The sequence below is a fragment of the Bactrocera tryoni genome, chromosome 1 (assembly GCF_016617805.1).
Source record: "Bactrocera tryoni isolate S06 chromosome 1, CSIRO_BtryS06_freeze2, whole genome shotgun sequence".
Lineage (NCBI taxonomy): Eukaryota > Metazoa > Arthropoda > Insecta > Diptera > Tephritidae > Bactrocera > Bactrocera tryoni.
The window spans coordinates 61,096,014-61,119,735 of NC_052499.1; the positions used below are offsets into that span (position 1 = coordinate 61,096,014).

Sequence of the window (23,722 nt, forward strand, 5' to 3'; positions counted from 1 at the left end):
GACCGAAAGGCACATAAAAAGAGATGTTGGAAAAATTACAAAAGAAATATATAATAAAAACGCAGACGACAAATTTTATGGTGAACTTGTGGTGCTGCGTGTTTGCCACACGCGCTCGCTAGGCTTTCCATCGCCGCTGCGTCGGAGCAGCTGCTGGCGACATAATTCAAACGCAAAACGCAGCAAATATGATTGCAGAAGGAAATAAATGGCTGCAGAAGAGGCAGAGGAGGAAATGAGAAGTAAGTATATAAGAGAAGGGGGAGTTGACTGCTTATATGCGAGCATGTGTGTTGTGGGAAAAAGTACAGACGCAAAAGTATCAGACTTTAAGACAGAAGCATAGTTATTGGGGCAGCCTTTAAGTGCGACGGCATTTAGTTAACGGCAAGGAAATTAAATTATAAAATTTGTTGGAGAATTACAGAGTGGCACATTTTAGAGCTGAATATGAGAGCAAGCTGTATTAGAGTTAATATATACACATACATATGTTTGTATGTACATATGTATGTACACATATACGCACGGTGACTAACTGCAGCAAACATGTTGCAGCGATCGACTAAATTAATTCAAAACCTTTTGAGGAGGCTTAAATGGGATTACAAAAATATTTCCGTTTAATGCAGATGTGTGTGTATGTTTATGGAAAAAAGTCGCACCTGCATATGTGCAAATGGGTGTGTATGATTCTAGAGCGGGTAAAGGTGACTTAAAAATAAATATAGAAATATGTTTATGAAATACTGCAGACTGGAACATAAATAATTTGAACTTGAAATAGCGCATTAAATGATTAGAATACGACACACACATACGAAAACAAAAGAAAACATATTTTAAATGAGCAAAAAAGCACGCACGAATGACATAAAATTGTTGCATGCGATGAAATTAATAATAAACAAAACAAAAACTAAAAGTGTTTGGTATAAAAATTAGCTTTTTAATGACAAAAAATCACAAATGAGAAAAAATGTTATATTACACTTCACCTATGAATTTCTTATAGCATAAAAGGGTATGAAAAAATATTTGTATTTATTTCGATAGATAAGTTTACATGGAGCTACATATATACTATAATGGTCCACTCGGAGCAATTTGTTCAGTGATTTTAGCGCTGCTTTGAGTAATAATCAATACTTAATTTCAAATAAAAAGTTTTTCATACAAGAACTTGATTTGGTTATTCTGTGTGGCAGCTACTATATGATATAGTAGTCCGAGCTAAGAAATTTCTTCAATATTATAGAACTGTTATGGAATATAAGCCGTACCAAATTTTGTGAAGATAACTTGCCAAATCAAAAAGTTTTCCATATAAGGACTTGAGTTTGACCGGTCAGTTGTATGGCAGCTATATGATATAGTGGCCCGATCTGAGAAATTTCTTCAAATATTATAGAACTGTTTTGGATTATAAGCTTTACTAAATTTTGTGAAGATAAGTCACCAAATAAAAAAACTTTCCATGCAAGGACTTGAGTTTGACCGGTCAGTTTGTATGACAGCTATATGATATAGTGGCCCGATCTAATAAAATACTGCAAAACACAGCTAACATATGTGTATAATGCATGTAGAGAAAATACAAAAAAAATGAAATTAATAAATATCTTCCAGAACAACTGCCTAAAATATTGCTGTTGCTGCTGATGCTGCTCCACTGCACCGAAAATACTTTTGGTCGCCATTAAATTGCCAATAATTGAAATCCCCAATGTACACACATTCGGCACGTTGCAAAGCCATTATTTAAACAACAATAACAATAGCAAAACATGCATACGCATACAAACGAAACGAGCAACAGCACCAATAATGGCAGACAACCGAGCGCAGAAGCTGTGGCATGAGTAACAACAAGGCAGACAGCAACAAATAATACAAATGACACGTTCAACAACAAGTGTAACGACAATAACAACAAATTTGTTAGCAAAGCGCACCTGCAAAATGACAAACAATGCAAGCAACACGGATGACAACAGCAACGATGACAACTGCAGCAGCAGCAACACAGCAACGGTGTGTGGCAAAAGCAACAGACACTTTGTGGCAGAAAGTATGAGTAAATGGTATATTCTATGTATGCTTGCAGTCATGCGGCAGATAGCAATCAGCGGCGTGTGTAGAGAAGGTGTTGTCAATGCTCGTCGCATGACATAATAGCAATTGCAACAATTCCAAATAAGCATGCAATTTGCATATGTGGCACAAGTGGCAATAAACACGCACACATGCATACAACCACAAGCCAAACACATTTGCACCTGTGCACTTATACATACATATGTGTGTTTATATAATGTATATGTATATATGGTTGGGTTTGTCAACAGGTCCAAGGATATTCGTGGCTTTTAACAAATATTTTTATTGTTTGCATTTTATTTTTAATGTGCCCCATTCGTGGCATGGCAGTTTTAAATTGTTTTCCTAAGCAAATAAATTCGAATGAAAGTGTCACCGTGTCACTGGCTGGGTGAGTGAGAGGTCAACAAAGTGCTTTGCTTCTAGTGAAGTTGGTCCTTACGGTTTTAACAACTTCTGTGTGGTTGCTGCATTTGCCAAAGGCAGTGCGTTGCAACAGTTTGCTGCAGATTTTTATTTTAACTGCGATATTATCTGTTAGAGGAAGTTGGAAAAATGAACAAACTTTCGAACTTCTACTGTATAAGTAAAGTATTTACTTAAATTTAAAACAAAATTGAAACAATTCTTGGCTTTGACGCGCAAAGTCTGGTATGTTTAAATTATTTTCCACTTAAGAGGCTTAAGGCTAGGTCAGTCTGGTACTTCAAGGTGTCGACTTTTTGATTTAAAATACATCGAACGGTAAACGAACATTATTCACTTTATAAAGGGGTTTTCAATAGGGACGCTAGAAAATTAGACCGATAGGGACAGCAAAGGACGCAATATTTTTTCTTGCTCTTTTGGGATTTCTCTTCTCAGGTTTGCCATTTTATCATGGAAAAATATACGATCCAACAACGAGTCGAAATTATTAATATTTATTACCCAAATTCGGAGTCAGTGGCCTCAATTTGAAGAGCGCTTCGTCCAATTTATGGTCGTCATAATCGTCCTGTCAGATCAACAATTGAGCGTCTAGTGGAAAAATTTGAATCCACAGGTACAGTGTATAAAATGTTTCCGTTGGTCATCTCTGTGACGTCGTTGTGACCTACATACATCCTTACAATATCAAATTGACGCTCAATGATAACTGAATATTTTTGGCCCAAATTGGATGAAATGTACTTCGATAATATGTGGTTTCAAAAGGAAAACAGGTGAACGTATTATCTCACGAAAGGGTCCAGTCAATAACCCAAACCGTTTTTGTGTTTTTTTTTAAACTAGCGCTCTTATTGAAAAACCCATTAGTAGAGCACTGAACATTCCCTTTTTCAATCCGTTTCAGGGTAGAATTGCCACCGAAGCATGTTCGTCCTCAGCCAAGTTTTCATGCGGTGAAGTGTCGAAAAAGAGAGTCCAGAGCTCGCATTTGTCACCCAAATATCAAATATGAATTATGGGTATAGGTGTACAGCGCAGTTCTTCCACGTTTCGAATGCAGTAGTTGGTAACTTGTTGTCTTTTTACTTTTGCTTCTGCCCCCAATGGCACTGCCAGTGATCAAGTTCACCTTTGAGCTTCAAACGTCGCATGACGTCATTATCCAAAACGTTTTTGTATTTATCTATCAATCATGCCATAAGATATTCCATTTCTTTGGTTTTCAAAGTACATACTTTTTCCGGAAGCAGCAAACTCAGTTGAAATCCATCCAATACTTCTCTAGAAAGCGCGTCTTCAAATCTTCAGCGATTGTATCCAAAAGAGGAATGTACACTGAGACCCTGTAGTAGTCTTCCTAGGTCCCCCATTTCACCCCTCTGAATCAGCCACTGATTAATGCGAACTAATCTCTCAGTTTTTGAGATATTGATCGTTCTTGTCTCCTCAAAAAGCTATGCATATGCCAGAAACGCATATATTTGACTACAATGGCGTATAGCTAATATATGTACACACAAATTGACCGGTCTATATCTAATTATTGTATGGAAAAGCTTTTATTTGGATATACATATGTATATGTTCACGAAATTTTGAACGGATATTATGCGCAGCAATCCGAAGCAAAGGCGAAGAAATAGTTCAATTCTGACCTCTAGAGCCATACTACCATAGAAAGTGACCTGTTAAGGCTCCATAGATTCTCTTCAGGCAAAATAAGCATTTTTTGGTTTTTCATTCTAATTGCATATTTTTAATATCTAGAGCCTATCTAAATAAAATTACTGCCGTAACCAAGTGCACTAGATGAAATAATGGCAAGGAATTTAGTATTCTTACAACTTTCTCCATAGAAATATAAAAAAATAGTTTTCTTTTATATAGTTTTTTTTTTTATATTGAAACGACAGCATCAGCAGCTATTATGAACTATTATATGTACCATGAAATATGTATTTCATCAGCAAATTATCATTATTTATCAGCAAGCTTGAAATCTTTAAAACTAAAGGGTGCCAAGAGTTTTCCAACAACACATGAAGTCCTCAACAGCAATGTAATCACTTAATTGCACCGAAACTATGTTTCTAATCACAAAACAACAAGTGCATACAATCAACCACTTCTTTCCCCTAACCCTACACACTTCCTCTCCACATATTGACAGCCACATATTTTCATAAGCAACTTGTACAATAACACTTCAATTTGTGTAATTCCCAAAACAATCGCCTCCACAAAGGCAACAAACACTTGACGCAAACATATCAAATTTCCAGCAGGGAAACACTTGACAGGATGAGCCGAACGATGCACAGCGAACGGGTGAGTGCGAAACCCCTGTCATAACTGAGTGATGACCATCGAACGCAGGCGTCCTCGCGTCTAGCGTGGCGATTTCAAGTGGGAAGTCAAAGTAGACAGCAAATTTCGTGAGGAAATGGTAAAATAATATCTGGGAGATAAGATTTTTTCGAAAATTTGGAAGTACTAATTTATGTATATATGTATGTATGTTCAATACTGTCTCACGGCACAGCAGCCAAGCGTGGTACGTACACTATACATGCATATGTGTGTTTGTGCTGCCATCTACAGCACTTCAAAAACTCACTTCAACGCATCTCCTCTTCAGCGCATATTGCACACTCTCTGTGTGTACGGCGCATCATTTTATGGCAGAAGGGTGCTCAATTAGCCGTGACGCGCTGCCATTACATACATACATACATACATATCCACGACCACAGCAGGGCAGAGTGAAAGGCAGCGAAATTAGTATATTTATGTACGCTAATGATTGCACAATGATTACGTTGGAATTTCGTTCGAGACTCTGCTCTTTTTTCAGCGCTCACCTCCCCCTCCCTTGCAGCGCGACAGCAACAAGCGGCTGCGATGCAGTTGCCATTGCCGTTGAACACATTAAAATGCGTGAAAAATGTTCGCTTATTTGAACAAGTGCAGAGCGGCAAATAACAACGAACCGTACAGCGGCAGCAACAACAAGTGCACGCACGAAATTACACGATGTCGCCGCACAGCCAAGTGTATTCGTGTAAGCGGAGGGCGGCGCAGCGCAGCGCTTGTAATTGCGGCGACTGCGTTGGGTGGGTGTTTTATTGGTCGGTTGTTGTTGTTATTATTGTTGTTTGCGCTGGCTAAGTTTGCCGAACGATTTGCCGGCGTTGAAGTGTGACTGAATGGCATTTGGATCGCGCGAATTTTAACACTCGCGCTGTCAACGCGCCATCGGAACGTGGTTTTGAATATCATTGGGCGAATTACGGTGCCTCCTTGCCGCTAATAGTGCTGTTATGTTGCCTGTACACACGACTGTTTGTGTTTGTAGTTGAGGGTGCATGCCTATTTTTGTTGTTGTTTTGGCAAATTAAGAGCGTGAACGTTTTCATGAATCATGAATCATGCTGAACAGCTAGCGGTGGCGGGAATCACAGCAGCTGTTGTTGACAGATTACTTTGGCATATTTGTTGCATTGTTTGGACACATTGGCTAATGTTTAGCTATGAATGTAGAAATCTGTGCAAGTGTGAATATTTGTGTAAATTTACATTATCAAAAACAGCGATGCAACTTTTTGGTGTGTGGACACTTGTTGGCAATGTTTGCCAGTTTCAAGGAAATACAAACAAACATACATACACTTGAATATTTATGAACTTTCTTAACTGGCTTTAATTTATTTTTGAAGGAGGAAGGACCTCTCCGAGTCGTTGGATATCAAACGACGTTTATCTTGCGTCTTCTGAGTAGGCATTTGAAAAGTAAAGTCCTCTCTCGACGAACAAAGACCAAATTCTACAAGTCACTCATCATCCCCGTCCTGCAGTATGGTGCAGAGGCATGGACGATGACAACATCTGATGAGCCCAATTACGAGTTTTCGAGAGAAAGGTTCTCCGGTAGGTTTATGGACCCTCCAGAATGCATGAACGCTTAATCGCATTACGCTTCGAAGGTCAGTTCCTTCAAGAACTGGATGATTTCCGTCTTCGATGTTAAGGAGTCAATATATTGCTAGGATGGAATTCTCATTTTTGTGCTTGCCTGGTATTTTTGACTATTTCCTCGTATTGATACTAGTTAGAGGATTATAGATCAAACATCAAATATATATGTATCTACCTTTAAGTTCTACGAACTTAATTAAAATTGCTTGGACTGAAAAAGGGGAGCTGACACAGTGACGTACTTGATCTTCGATACCAAATGCCCTAGGCAAACATACAGCACATTATGTAGTATAGTATGTTACGGAAACCATATTTGTAAATAAGTGTCAGCCGTGTTAGACCAGAGCAGAATCTTTTGAAAATGGTAAAAAATTAAAAAAAAAATTCCAAATAGGTCGAAACATATTGGAAAAAAACAAGATAAAATAACAGAAATGAAGGAAAAAATAATTTACAGGCGATGTGAAGGCGGGACGAGGAAGATGAGGCAATTGGTTGAAAGTTTAAGGGTTTAAAACTAGTTTACTACGGGTTCTATAGGAAAAATGTATCTTTCAAAATGGTAGGGAATGACAATATCTATAACTTTTGTATTAACACCCTTTTGACATAACCTCAAACTTTATGTGAAAAATTCAAATAACCCAGTTTTTTGTTTTTTTTTTTCTCTTGTACACAAAATTGTTTTCCTTCACGGCGTTTGGTGTAAATTTCCTGCTTTTATTTTATTTAAATAGCAAAAATATGTATATTTGGCTGGTTATGGTTATGGTTTGAAACAAATTTACACAAATACGATATTTCTTCGACTAGTACTATTAGAGCGTCAGAGCGTTCTCTACTTAATTTATTATTTTTTCCAACTTTTTTGAAAATGAATATTTTTATCAATTCATATACATATGTATGCATATACAATGTACATATATTATACATAAGTATATTCTTTTTAATTTAATTTTTTTTTATTACTTAACTTTATTAAACGTTTTCAATTATTTTTGCGATCTTTAAATAAATTCTCATGATCACCCCAAAACCGATTGAAATGATCTCCATTATAGTGGAATCATTAGTGCATACAACAGTCGATACAGCATAAGTTTAAGAATGACAGATATAATATAGTTGCTTGTTCACACCATTTTGACGCACAGACAGACACTGTTTGCCTTGGGGGCATAACTCAATGCGCCAACGACTCGGAACATGGCGAGGGAATGAGTGAATTATGAGCTAATTAATTATTTGTTAATTTGTTAGTTGTCAGAAGTCATTTTAGATACTTTTCCTTGGCAACATATGAGAACATGAGCTTCTGCGTAAGTTGCGTTGACGTCGCATAAGCGTGTACAAATGTTTTTCGTGTTTTTTTTGGTTGAGCGATTTGTTTTTTTCTACGAAGTCTTGCAAGAAATTATACACGTTTTGCAAATACCTATAATATCGATTTTTCTTGGCGCACTTTGCTCAAAATCTCTATGTGCTTTTGCTATTTAAAGTTTTCAGCTTATAATTCTAAAAGCCGCTCCAATCTTCTAACTCTAATCATCTTAAGTTACAAGTATATTCAGTACTTACTTCTCAGTTTCTCGAGCGGCTCATGCTTCGGCGTATGCGGTGGCACCACGGCGTGATGTGGATGCTGCGGATAGCCCAAATCCTGACCAGCTGTATGATGTAAATGACTCAGACTGCCGATTGGCATCAGACTCGAGATGGCGGGTGAAATGCTAACCGACGAATTGGAGTCATGTAGACTGTGATGATTGTGCAAATGCTCTTGTCCCGTGGCCGAACCGGCGCTACCATTCACCGTTGAACTGCCAGTACTGCCACTACTGAGTGCAGTGCTTGTTGTGTTGGTACTCTCAGCCGAACCTGCCGAACCGGCACCCGCTGCTGTGCCAGCGCTTACTAAATCCTGCAAACAGAGGCCGGTCGATTCGGCTGACATTGCTTCGAGACCATTTAGCGCACCACCGGTGCCGGCCGAATTGTGGACCACACCCAGACCGCTGCCAGCAGCGACGGCACCACCGCCGCCGCCACCGGCGCGATCCATGCCTAAGTACGTGGGAAAAATGGTGGAAAAGCTCTGTGCCACAGACTGATGTGGCTGATGGTGATGCAGTGCGGCCGACTGCTGGTGCGGATGCGGATGCGGATGCAGCGGTGGCAGGTGGTGATCTCTGCCGGAGAACTTCGTCGTGACGACGTCCTTGAAGTGTTGCAAAAATGTAGTCGTCGTGGTGAGGCCGGTATAGTCTAACGTTGGCGTAATATTGGTCGGCACGTACGCGGACGCTGTGTGTGGCGTCGTACGGTCGTTAGTGCGATCGATGATTGTGCCGTTCGCCTGCAACTGTGCGGTGTGTAAGGCGTGGCGTAGATACGTGGTGACTCAATGTGTAAGTAGCTGCTGAAAGTGAGGAGTAAAAGCAATTTTAGTAAGTTTAGTGCAGAATTTAACTGTAAATGTGATTTATAACTGTATGTGCGCAGCGCGAATTTTAAAAAGTTCCGCTGTCAGGTGTGCACCTTAACTAGCTTATCTACCGTTAGTTAATAGCTTTCGTTGCTGAAGTAGCTAAGCGCAGTGCGATTATCTCTTATGTGATAACAAAAAATTAAATGCAAATGTTGAATGAATTCATGTAAATTAATTTAGATTTTGATTCAAATAGGAATACACATAAAATATGCTGGAAATATTCATATTAATATAAAAATTTTATTAAGTTTTGAGTTCGGTTTCCTCATATTAATGGCTGAGGTTCGAAGATTTCTTAAATAAGTAGACTATTATTAGCAATTAGAAGCTTTTTGGAAGCTGGGCAACTTTAATGTGAAATTTTCATGCCTGAAACTGGATCATTTCAGATTAACCATTTTATCCTTGAAATACATATTTTTTTGTAGATTTTTGTTGTTAAGTTCTCAAGAAACCAGCATTTAAAGAAATAAAAAGTTCTTTTGAGAATTGAAAATATTTATAAAACATTTTATAACCTCAATTGGTTTTAATTTTTTTAAGAATTCTAAGCTTTCTATGTCATCTATCCAAAAAGTAACGCATTGTTGAGTTAGTAGCAAATGAGAAGTGCTTTTAAGGGCTATATCCACTTGCAAGTCAGAAGAAATTTGTTTTTGGTGCATTTTTTGAAAAGGCATTTCATTTAATAAATGTACAAAAATGTTACTTTTGCAAAAATTTTAGTATATTTTGAGGTGATCACCTGAGAAAGTTTTTTTTTAGGAAATTTCGATATACATATGTATTTAGAAACTGTTTAATTATAAAAAACAGTAACTTAATTTCATTAACTTGAGAAAGTGAAAAAGATGTTTCTACTTAAAATTATATGAAATACTAAAAAAAAATGTATCTTTAAAGATCTAAGAACTGAAAAAAATTTTGTTTTTTTACAAATCAGCTAATTTCCAAAGACAAAAAATTAAAATTATATAAATTTACACTTGAGCGTGACAAAAATCGTATTCCTTTAATAGAAAGAAATTTTCAAGTCAATCGATCTAGTCGATTTGAAGATATTATCCTTGCCGACTCTGAAAACAGCGTTTCCTGAAAAACGCGTTTAAAGCATTTGGAGTTGTTCTCGCGAACTTAAAAAATACTTGCAAATACGCTCAATTCTCCGAAACTATTTGCCGAATCAATTCAAATTTCGGCAAATATTCCCAAATATATTTGCAAGCGATATATAAGCACAATAAATGTAACCTCTGGGTGTATTTTTGCTGTTCTTGGATTTGATGCAATGGCTAATCATTTTTGAGAAAAATACCTATGCGTTATAACAGTTATAAAATATGTTGAATTTTACCTGCAAGTACAATCTTTTTAACAAGAAAACTCTTTAACTTCGATTGCATTTAAGCTATGACATAATACCATTCATAAATACAAAAGTTTCCATACAAGGACTTGATTTTGAACGTTCACTTTGTATGGCAGCTATATGATATAGTAGTCCGATCTAAAAAATTTATTCTAATATTATAACTTTGTCTTAGGAAATAAACTATACCAAATCTCATGAAGATATCTCGTCAAATAAAAAAGTTTTCTGAGAAAAAACTTGATTTTGAACGTTCAGTTTGTATGACAGCTATATGCAATAGTGACCCAAAATTGGCAGTTCCAAACGGCAAATGAACTGCTTTTTGGCAACAGTTCGTGTTTAAAATTTCAGATCGATATCTGTAAAACTACGAGGCTAATTCCCGTATTTGCTAATAGCATACAAATGGACATGGCAAAATCTCCTCAGCTCGTCACGCTGATCATTTACTTATTTATTATATACATTATTTTATATTTTCGCTCTGGCTGTTACTTTATGGAAAGCTTTATATACTCTCTTCAGGGTATAATTAGCATTAACTAGCTTGTAATTCCAGTAATTATATATTTTCGAAGACACTGTAATTGGAAAAAGTATACACATTATTCTTGAAATATCTTTTATGCATCAGTAGCACCTTACATATAACATTTATTTATAGGTAATATACCTTTAAAATTGTATGTAGTTACGTATATTTTTTAATATAGCTGATAAAACTGTTTACCTAGCAAATTTACTAACAAAATAAAAAGCTTAACCTCAACAGCACCTAGCGACACTTAGAAATGGCTAAAAGCGCCGAGTAACTAAAACTGTGGTGCTGCACGGAATATAAGCGTATATATGTATGTATGTATGTGCATACAAACTTTATATGAATATGAATATGCCTACCAACGAGACATACTAGATGTTGCATACATTTGTATGTACGTAAGTATGTACGTGTGTTTGTATATTTGCTCGGCGCAATGAAACTTATAAAAGTTGTAGATAAACAGCGCTGATAGCGGTGTGTTGATAGCTTGTTGTAAACTGCTGTTTTACACGGAGGCATTGCCGCGCGTCGGGCAAATTAATAAGGCATAATAAAAGCAAATTAAGCGGCAGAACAAATACACGTACAAATGTTTACATGCGTGTATGTATGTATACATATGTATGTATGAATATACGTGTAGTCTTACAAATAACATATTATTTACACTTTTTCATATTTTCCTGCAACTGAAGCTGAGGTCATGCACTCTTCGCCACCTGTGCTCAAAGCAGAACAAGCCGCCGTTTCCAGCGCGTTGCTTCACTGCATCAACGCGGAGTATGTGGACATTTAGAGTGCGGTTTATACAACACAAACAAAATGTTTGCACTCTGCACACTCACTCATACACGTAAACACGGCAGCTTCGAAAGCAGTTTTAAAGTGAAACAATGCCACAAGCTCCTATCCTTGCTGTCTCCAGCAGCTGCACACACGCCGCTTAACTTACCAGTTAGAAGTTTATGATTATTCCCGGCGTTGGTCTCACTATTCTTATGATTCTACTTATATTTCTATGCTTTGCGTCTAGCACTCGCTGCTGCTCTTCTCAACTAATTTTCCTCGCGCGGCCGCAGTTACACGCAAAGCGTTTAGAGGCACCTACGCAGCAACACATTTAAAAAGGTGCACAACTACAGCTATGTTTGTGTGTATGTAGTAAATACATATATTCCAAAAGAGATAACAGCACTTGGTGTCTTATCTCTGTAAAAATATTTACACTCTACGTGTCTTATTTATTGCGCGTGCTGTCGGCACTAGCTGTACCATATTGTTGTTGTTGTGGTCTCTTATTGTTCCTTCAGCATACAACATACCATACATGCAGCACAGCAGTGGCAAAGTTGTTACAAACTCTGAATTTCGTTTATCAGCGCTTGGAAGCTACACATTTTGCGCGACCTAATCAAATTATTGCCGATTGCAGTTGCTGTGGTTGTTGTTGTTTGTATTGAATTGTAATTAGTGCTGTTAAAAATTTACACATTTACCTGATATATAGACAAATTTGCATAAATGTTTATTTTTAATTCACTTTTTGCATTAGTTTACTGTGTATCCGTGTGAAAACATCGTAAATCATTGAAAATTTTGAATTAAAATACAACAAAAATTACAAAAACCGAAATATTTGAGATTACCTTTTGATATGTATATTGGAGATCCTATAAAATGTATAAATAAATTATCAGCATGGGGAACTGAGTACATATACATACTACATATACATATGTATGTACTCTGTATGTACAGAAGTATATAGGCGAATTAGTCGCTCAGTTTTTGAGATATCGATCTGAAATTTTGCTGACGTCCTTAGCTCTCTAAGTAGCTGCTCATTGATCGGAATCACTGAAATCAGGCCACTATAGCATAGACCTGCCATACAAATTGAACCAATGGAATCTAGTGCTTATATAGAAAACTTTTTCATTTAACAAGATATCTTCACGAAATTTAGCACAGGTTATTTTTCAAGAGAGCGCTATAATCTCCTAAGAAGTTGTTTGGATCGAACGACTACAGCTTATAGCTGCCATACAAACTGACCAATGCAAATCAAGTTCCTGTATGGAAAACTTTTTAATTTGGCAAGCTACCGTTATGAAATTTGGCATATATTCTTGCCAAAGCCGAAGCTATAATGCACTCTTATATTGTACAGATCGAACCACTTTAGCGGGTAGCTGTCATAGAAACCGGCCGCATAAAATCAAGATAAAGAACTTTGTAAACCTTTTTATGCTATAAAAAACAGCTTTGGTTTAGCCAAAGTTAAGTTTTTTATTGGAATTTCATGAGGTTATTCCTTGAACTGAATATTTATATTCTTAAACAATTTCCTATAGTGATATGTTCCTACTATGATCTCAAGCAAAAGATCCTTCAAAATTTTTAATTCACGCAGTATGACATCTTTATATAGTGTAATCATACATACATATTTATCACTTTAAAATAATATTATAATTTAATTAAACACCAATAAATTTAGTTTTGTAATCAATCTATCAACTATAGCACATACTAAAATCACAAAAATCTAATTACGGCATAATTTTCATAACAAAATACCAAGAAGTTCGTCATCTACATAGTTATACTCGATAAATTGGCACTTCCAGCGCTTGGATTTTACAACAGCTACCCCTACACATACACACAACAACAAAAATAAAACTAAAATTGCTGCACAACAACAACAACAAAAGTAAGTGCATGCAACCATATCATTAGACATGACGCTCGAGAAGTCATAAAGACATAAATTTAATTAAAAATCACTCAACGGATTAGTCGTAAATCAATGATTACGCCAATATACACAAATTAAGTGCGCCTGTATGTGCGTGTACTTAACGGTTTTGTTTTGTATACATTCGCTTGGAATAAGTGTTTGTTAGAATGACGTTGGCGGCAAAATTTTGTAGATATTTATAGCAAAACTTGTATGTTTGTTTGTTTGGGTGAGTTTAACTACGCAATTGCTTAACGAGATTATTTTTACGTAGCTGGACCTTTTTAGCTGAATTTCTTCAATTAGTCGATTCATTAAATGGTCTTGCCTTTTTTAAACTTTGAACTAGAAACTGTTCATTCACAGAAACCAAAACTTAATAGTTGAGACTTAAAATTTTCAAATTAAAATTACGTTATAATGAGTTAACGGTTTTATTTATTAAGAGAAAGTAATAAAGTATTTTTAATTTGGAAAAGTGAGTCAGGTAAATCAAATATGCAGAAATGAGAAATATGTCTTATTAAATTCTTCAACCTATACCTCCAGAATATTATCCTAAATTTTCAAGTTGATTCGAGTAAAAATTTCGAGGATACAGACTTGAGAACTTGTGCGCTCGCGGCTAGCTAGGCTAAGTGCGCCGTCTTTAAACGCATTTTTCTCGAAATTGTGTTTTTGAAGTCGGATGTCAAGATTTACTTTACTTAACAGATCTTCATGAAATTTTACACCAGTCTTTGAGATACAATTCTTAAAGATTGGACAGAGGATTTTTTTTATTACAACTATTTAAAACAAAAATCGCAAAATTTTCTCTGAAATTTTAATTTTTTTGTAAAAATGTCTATCAAAAATCCAATTTTTAGGTATTTTTTAACTCTTCTTTCTCCAAGTTTTAAGTTAAGGTTTTAACTAAAACACGTATTTTTTCACTTTAGATGATGCTGTAAGGAGTTATCCTGCCAACGAGGGCGCACCTCCGAGGAAACAAAGGTAACCTCTTATAGGATGTTGCCAAAATTCTGAGTCTGATTGTGAGCCGCAATATATTAATTTATATTTCCGTTATTTTTCAACAAAAAAAAAACGCAAAAATATTATGGCATTATGCTGTGCTGAAAAATTCGCGGAAATATAATTTTCAATAAATTATTTTCTTTTTTTTTATACTAGAAAATAAATCATCAATCTCAGATGAATTAAAAATTGCAGTAGTAACAATATACTCCCTTTGACATAAAAAAATCGAAGTTATCTCGAAAAATTAGCAAAAATTTGTAGCTTAATATGGATACATTTTGTTAAAATAGGCGCAGAAGCTTCAAAAATTATATAACTAAGATGTATGTATGTATTATATTATATTACGTAACACCATCAACACAACTCCTACGATACTTATTCACGTTCTGTCAATAATTGTAAAAATATACACTTCGAATGAAATGGTAAGAATAATGTACATATATTTGACATATGTTTTAAGCATATACTATATCAAAATATTATTAATTTTTTCCTTAGAACAATTATTATTTTTATAATATTTAACTTTCTACACGGTCTATGAAACTAAACCGCTCATAAAATCCATTGCAATTGCCCTCACAGCATTATTTTCATATTTATTTAACAGTTCAGTGCTTCACTATCATTTTTCAAACAAAATATTTACGCAATCATTCTTATTACCACTTACACACGTAAATATACACTAACAAGTATGAATGAACTAATATAAATCAAGTCGGTGCATGCAGTGCGAAAAATAACAGCAAATATTTGCATATGCATTGGATTGGTCTCTTGACTACAACAACAAACAACTTAAAAAAAAAAAAAACATAAAATAATTACAATGTAAATGCCTGTTTTTGTTGTTGTTGTGTTATTGTATTAAGTATAATGCTTAAATGCCACTTTCGCTTTTCATTCATTAATTCATTTAGACGCGTAGTAAGCAAAAACAAAAACAATAACGAGAGCAAAAAAGCTTTGACGGCGCGCGATCTGTTCTCTAACCACTAACCGTGCTAACTGCGGCTTTAGATTGTCATAAAAACGCCACACACACACAATGCCACACGCAAATGCACATATGTAGGTGTGCGTATGTACGTCTGGGCAGTTGGGTAGACAGACGGACATGCAAAATATTCACACTTGCCGCCAACCACACACCACACACTCTAGTAGTCAAATCAAATTGAGAATTTATACGTCAAAATCCCGCTTGATCTCCACTTGATCCCGAGTGGATTAAAGTGGCTGAGTGCTTGTAATGTTTTTAATCGTTTTGCGGTTGCCCGGTGAGCATTATTAAAATAATAATTTACTTTAATGTAGATTTTTATTTGAAAACGACAGATTTTGCTTAATTTAAAGTCGCTTTGATGTGTGCGAATTATACGCCTTTGCGTGTGTGTGTGCATGTGTGTTGATGTTAAGTAATGAGACAGGAATTTATGAGTTCTTAACCAATCAGCTGCAAGTTGCTTATTTTGGGCAGCGCACACACATAAATTACAAAACTCATATGTTTGAGTTGGAGAAATTTTAAATATATTTGGAATTTATGTTGATAGGCGATAAATAATTTCGACATAAAATTTATTTCAAAAATAAATATTTTTCACACACAAATGTTTTTGTATTTGTAGCGTTGCTCATTTCTTAGTTTCGAATGTGGCAACCTCTAAATTCATATAAAGAAATTAATTTATTGTTGCAATGTCAAGTTTGTTGCTTTGGGCTTCACATTTTATGATTTTTATGTTTAGAAAAAGTTTTGAAAAAAAACAAGAATATATAGACATATGTATGTAGAAATCTGTTTGACCAAAACTAAACAGTTTTTAAGAATAACAAAGAAAAAATAAAATTAAAATTTAAATATGTTTATTCAAATGTTTATAATATACACTAGAGAGCCAAAAACTAATTTTTTCCTTAGAAAAATTATAAATTACTTATATAATAGCAGTAATAAAACTTAACAATTTTATAAAATAATATATGTAGTTTTTAATATTTTTTACACTTCCTACTATATTATTATAATTTGTTTTTTTTTTTTTTATCAGAAGATTTATCTAAAAAACAACAAAATTACATCATTTATAGTCAACATAATCGGCCTACTGAGCGTACTATTCACAACACCATCACCCATCTTGAGACCCAGCATTCATTATTGGATACAATTCGAACCAGTAGACCACGCCAGCAAACAGTGAAGATAATATAAATTGAAAGCGTACAAATAATACATCTTGTGCAAGAACTAAATCCGCTCGACCTTCCAAAGCGACATCGATTCGCTCTATAGGCTCTTGAGAAGTGCCAAGAAGATCCGACGTTTTAGATTCACATTTTGTTCAGCGATGAGACCAATTTTTGGGGCACAATGGATATAAACAAGCGAAATTGCCGCATTTGGAACGAAGAGCAGCCTGAATATGATATTCACGAGCTGGCATTTCATAAAGAAAGTCAAAATTTCTTCAAAAATGGTGCTGATAAGATCGTAAACGTCAATAACGATATGATATTATGCCAAGATAATCGACTATTTGTTGGCTGAAATTGAAGCTTGTGATCTAGGAGACATTTGGTTTCAACAAGACTCAACACATCGCATCAATCAATGGATTTATTGAGAGGCCACTTCGGTGAGCAGATAATTTCATATTTTGGGCCGATCGATTCTTCACCAGTCGAAATACCCGAAAGAGTCATCAAATATTGGACTCAATGGACGATCTGAGACGCAGCCGCGGCATACAATTGAAAGAGATAATCTTCAAAAGATAAATAGTAAAGAATGCTCTTTCGAATGATAATTGTTTAAAGTTAAAGTTTTTTCTTCAAAAAAGTAGGGAAGCCCGAAATGGATGACCAATTATAAACAGTATCAGATAACTACTATAAGTACTAAAAACTGTCAGTCTTAGCCCACATCAGTATTACAGAGTTTCGGAATAATATTTGATCCAAAAAAATATATTTTTATTATTATTTTATTTTTACTAAATTTAATTTCACTAATTTTAAATAGGAAACAGCACTTATTTTTATAAATAAAAAATCAAAAAACCCATGAAGCAAATTATTTGTGTAAGTCTTTTATAAAAAATTATATTTTGAAACTGTGAAATGCGCGAATTTTGTCATTGAAGAAAAAAAGTTGGTGAAATATGTTTTTGCAGATGGTTGATTTTTATTGGCGGTTTGACCTGTGCTCCATACGTTCCACCATTAAATATAACTTTTTATTACCATATTATTTCTACCCCCTTCCACTGCTACTATCTGCTTTTTCACAAATAAAGAAGAGTTCAGACATTTGCTGTTCTGCTTTTCAAATTTGTATGATATATAACGCGTAAGCAATAAAGAAGAAGAAGATATAGAAATATCTATTTTTGTTTCAATTTTTAATTTCATAAATATTAAAAAATTATATTTTATGCTAATAACATGAATTAATATTGATTATGATAGGATCACATTTGTTTATGATTTCATAAATATATATTTTATGGATGAGAGATTACATTAAAACAGCATATTGAATAAAGGGGTTGGATGTGTTCTAATATGTAAATGTGTTTGATAATTTGGAAAAACATAATAACAACTCTTATTTTACAGATTCCTTGATTATTTTTGCTGCAAACTCGTTTTCGGTGAGTGGTAAACCTAAAATTTTTAATACCCACTTCTTAACAAACAATTTGTTTTTCACGAAGAAAGCCGAGAAGGGCATAAGTTTAAAGAGATGAATAAATAATTAAAAGCAAACGAAAAAGTGTTTTTTTTTTTATCTGAAAACACTGTATTGAAATTATATCAGACGAAACTTAATAGCAGCAGCAGGCCTATTCTATATCTACATTTTTAGAACTGTTGAGTCTTATCACAGACTTCTTCACACTAATCCATAGATGTGCTAACATTATGAGACGCCAGCGGCAAATACAAAGGAACACGTCAAGTACATTATCACATACTTGATTCACCAAAATTGGATTGAATACGAACTTCTGCAAGTTTTGAATTATTATCGCATAAATGAATGACTTGGAATTTAAGTATACTTAGAGATGGTTTCAGAAACATTTTATTTCATTGATGTATAATTATAAAGCTTGATCATCTTTTTCAATCGGATTTCTTACTTTAAAGACTTGTTTCGAAACAATTTTAGAATAACAAGATTTTGAAATCAAGGATTTGACATTGAATTTCAAGGGGCAATTCTAAACCGTGATTATCAGCTGTCCCATAGAGAAAAGATCAAAAAATATTGTTAGAAAACAAATAATACTAAAATTTAGACTCTTCTCAACTGCTGTAATAATAGAAGCAGCTTTAAAGTTAATGTACACTTCGGAAATAGAGCTCTCATAAAACGTGAGTATCAGCTGTTCAAAGGAGATGAGATCCAAAAATCCATTTAAAGGGGTATAATATTAAAGCTTCGACACCTACGGCACTCAAGAGTCAAATATGCGAATAATAATATTAAAACTTCGATTGTATCGAGATTTTTTCAAGTCACAAATATCAGAAGAAACGCAACAGCTGCAATCATATGTTAACTCGTATAATCAAAGCTCCAGAAATCGGGTTTTTACAAAATGCGAGTGATTTTTGGGTGTTAGCAGTCTCACAAGAAAAGCTCAATAATTTTTTAGATATAATAATATAACAATAATAAAACGAATAATATTACACTTGTCACTTGAGATTCAAACCCATAACTCGCATTAGTATTAAAGATGTTTCTAAAGCAAACTATTTGAAAAATGATGTAATTACAGAGAATATTCGAAGTTTTCACAACTGGCTTGATATAAATTAATTAAGTTTTTGTCTATATTGGCGGTATTTTCAATGAATCGGATGCTTTAATATCTAGAGAACAGTTCAACTATTGAATTAATTTTGTGTTCCGAGATTTTCAAACAAAAATAAAATTTAAGTCACTATGGAAAAGTAAAAGTTTAGTGCCAATATTAAATTTGTAAAAAAAACAAAATATTGGAAAGGTGAAATAACTTCGAAACCCCTTCAACACACGGATTTTATGAGAATTTCCCAATATGAAAAATACACTCAGAGGTATGATTTTTGGCGACGGCTTTTTGAACAAAATTTCCCATAATTGAAAACTCGGTGAGACTGCCAATCATGAACGCGGGTACACCTATTGCTTATACCAACATATTTTATTCATTTTTACAAATTCAAATATATACAGCCAACAACAAAAATAAGCTGCTAGATAGTCTCCAATTTGATGAATGTTTTTGTGAGCAAAATATGACCGCATAAAAGTCACGTGCACTGCCTGACCGAGCGCAACAAATCAAATTGTGTGAGGAAAAATGTATAAAAGAAAAACCGGCAAATCTTACCTTCAAGCACAAGGTGGCCGATATCAGCGTTTAATCCACTTATAATGAATCGAACTAGCTGACAAAGTTTTCGGATTTTACTACTTGAGATATACAGTTTTTATTATGCTTTTGATTTTTTGTAGTTGTAATGGCTGATTTGTGTATTTCGACGCACTAATTTACTGTCACTGCACATGGGTGTTTAACCGACGGGTCGTGAGCGCTTGAAGAGGCATAAATCAAATGGCAAGACGCGGCGACAAATCGAAGTTGTAAATGGAAATTTATGTGCGTGTATGAAAATAGCAGCAATTTCAAAAACGGAACGTGTGCTGTTGTATTTTTTGTTTTTCTTTTTTACTTTTAGATTTTTTTTAATATTTTTTTAGAGATAACTGCGTATTATAGTGTTTTTTGTAACGAGTTTTTGCTGCTAAAATTTTTAAAATATTTTCACGCAATTTTTTTTTTTATTATTTTCAATGTGAAACAGTTAGCTAAATTACTTTTTGACACTTTTTTAACTTTAAAGTTGTTGTAAATTGTAATGTTGTTGTCACTCTATTGTATATTTCATAAAAATACTTTTTTCACAATTCAATATTTGCTGCTGCTGTTTATTATTGTAAATAGTAGTACGTATTTTTTTGTTTTTAGTATTTCACGCAAAACCTTTGAAAAAAATTCTCGTTCACGTATCCACAAAATAACAAATTATGTAGCTAAGTGCTTACGCAGAGCTTAAGCGCGTTAAAGAGCTTTAGTTTTTTACGCTTAATAAAAAAACAAAACACTCACACATGCATATGCGTAGTACACACACAGTTCAGCTGCACACTCTTTAGTTCAGTTAGCTTTGTTCGGGGATTCGCACTGGCTTAGTCTGCTAATAATTTAAGCCGTTCGCGTAATTAGGCTAAGCTGTAGATGCCTTTAATACACAATTCTTAATACACCACACTGTCACACACCGACACTAACGCTACTGAGTAGTGAGCAGTTGTTATTGTACAACACTTGGAGGAATTTGACTTTTGTGACGGAGCGCACGTTTGGCTGAAAAAAGTGTAGCAGCAGCTTGTATGGCGGCAATCACAGTGGTAGCGGAAAACGGAAACGCGTCTGCTTTGGTAACGAGACGTATCTGAATTGAAATCAAATTTGAAACGCAAATGTATCGACTGGATGAGTAGTGGATATGTACACCACAAGTGCGAGTACGAGTGTCTATATATATATGTGCGTGTGGTTGTGTACCAGCAAATGATGGCACATTGCGCGCGAGTGTATTGCTGCTGCTGCTATGCTGGGCGCTTTTCGGCTATGGAGCGCGCACACACAACAAACACCCTAATGAAACACGCGCGCAGGAGAAAAACAAAGATATAGACAAATATCAGTTACAAAAATAACACACCGCTTGGCGTATGGCGTGAGAGAGTACGAACACGCGCTGCGCAATGCCGCTGCTGCTGCTGCTACTAGTACCACTATCTACTAGTGCTGCTGCTGTTGCTGCTATTGTTGTTGTTGTTGGTGTTGCTGTAGAATGGGGCGGACGCTGGCCGTGTGGCTGCTGCTGATGCGTTGCTGCTATCACCACCCCTTATTAGATATATTCCACACTGTTATTGTTCTTGTTGTTGTTATTATTGTTATTTTTGTTGTTGAGACTGAATGGAAATCACTTTTTGTTGCTGAACACACACTTTTCAGCTCCACACACAATTATTGGAAAATTCAGAAAATTCACTGCTTCAACGCGCCGTTGGGACGCGGCAAGCGAAAATATTCCAATACACTCTGCTTAGCGGTGCGTTCAGCGCGGCATGTACACTGTTCGATTACACTGGCGCAGCGGAAAACAACGAACTGATTTGTGAAATTCCGTTTAGCAGCGCGCTAGTCCAACAAGCGGGCGAGCGACTCGGCGAAAGCAACACAAATATCTTATCAGCGCACACACACACATATGTATCCATATATATATAAATATATATACGTTAGCGAGCAGCGCTATCGATCGTGTCGACTAACCACGCTTGCAGTGGTATGAGCGCGCTAGCTATATACGACACAAACCGCGCTCACTTAGAGTTTGTGCACGTATGTGTAAATTCTGATAAGAAATTACCGTAACACATGTGTGTGAGCGCGCAACTGTCAGCTATGTGTAGCATGGAACAGCATGCGCGCTCGCTCTACCAGCCACAATGCGCACGCACTCAAAGCGCCTTTCCGCCTCATTGGACACACCCGCCACCACAGACGACATATTGACTGCGCCGTTATCGCTGTGCAGAAGCATGCGCTATACCGCGCTGTGGCTCTCTTTGTGTTGCTCCTGCTCACACGCACGCATTCACTTAAGTTATTTTAATGTGAGTGTGTGTCAGCGGTGCGCTCAGGTCCTATTTGCCATTGACTTGTCTCGCCTGTTTTTATTTATAACGCGCCATGCTGTGTAAACACACTTACCCCCTTTTGCTTAGAGAGCGCGCCTTGGAGTACCAGATTTCAGTATTAGGCCTTTTTTGTGGTTGTTGTTGCGCTGTCGTAGCCACATTTCCCGGCGCGCATTCGGTGTTCATTGTACGCCAGGCATAAGCATAGCCGATTTCCACGCAATTTCCAGTTTTACCAATTCCAATATCCTGTTTGGCATCGCAATCGAATTGCCTCTCTTATCTATAGTTTCTTTAGTAGCGTAGACATTCTGCGCATCCGTTATTTGTACAAGCAAATATTGTTTCTATAAATTTTATTAAATTTTAAAAACATCTCTTATAACAGATGCCTCAGCTATCACATAATTTTGCTTGAATTCTCTCAGTTACTTCCATATTGCATGCGCTCACTCACTCTTACTTGAAATAATATTGTGCCATACCATACTTTTCAATATAATTTGAGTACTTGCTTTTCCCATCAATTGGCAAGCCAAGCATCTTGAGAGCAGAAGAAAAAAATAAACTTGCGCTTTACTCTTCCCACCGGCGCCCACATTAAGCTAATACACTGACTAGCGGTGTCAAGGGCGTTTTGTTTTCCATTATTTTGTGAATCTCCTAGTGCTTGAAGTGCCGTTAGGTTTCTTCAATTTCCCCCCACAAGAAAGCATCTTTTATTTTCATACTTTTCTTGCGTTTTACAAATAACCCTTCATCCCCTAACCAGGCGCTGCGTTGCCGCTGAGTCTTTATTCATCCTACCATATATAGTCCTCACTCCCTTGCCACATTTGTATTGTGTACAAATAAATTACTGTTATTTTTTGACATATTCCATCCGCTTTGCGCTCAACTTGACTTCTTCTGCGCTTTCGTTTGCTTTCATTCATTGCCGCCGTCACCGTCGCTCGTTTGGCCCCTTCAACAATTCGCTTGCTTCCGAGCGATCTCCTGCGTTCGTGCAACGGCGTTGCGGCATATTTGAAGGTCTTCTTGCGGCAGCGCGTTTATTAAAATTCAGCGCAGCTCTTGTTGGAGTTCATATTTTTTAAGTCATTTCGTATTTTTATTGCCGCCTTATGTGCGATTTTATCACAACACTCGTCGTTGACTGCTACAACAAGCGCACAGCAACAATCGCAGTCAACAAAGGAAGAAAAGTATAATACAACTACACAAACAAACTTCAGCGCTCAACAATA

At 35.8% G+C, this 23,722-nt stretch overlaps 1 protein-coding gene across 1 annotated transcript in view; it reads right to left on the reverse strand.

Annotated features, from left to right (window-relative positions):
* LOC120766280 (pituitary homeobox homolog Ptx1) overlaps window positions 1-20,518 on the reverse strand; it is a 77,475-nt gene extending 56,957 nt beyond the window's left edge. The window contains exons 1-2 of the mRNA XM_040091682.1: window positions 20,089-20,518; window positions 8,092-8,932 (exon numbers count right to left, since the gene is read on the reverse strand). Of these exons, the coding sequence (XP_039947616.1) occupies window positions 8,092-8,575 (484 nt within the window). The 5' untranslated portion in view covers window positions 8,576-8,932; window positions 20,089-20,518. The remainder of the gene's footprint in view (window positions 1-8,091; window positions 8,933-20,088) is intronic.
* Between the last annotated feature and the right edge of the window lie 3,204 nt (window positions 20,519-23,722).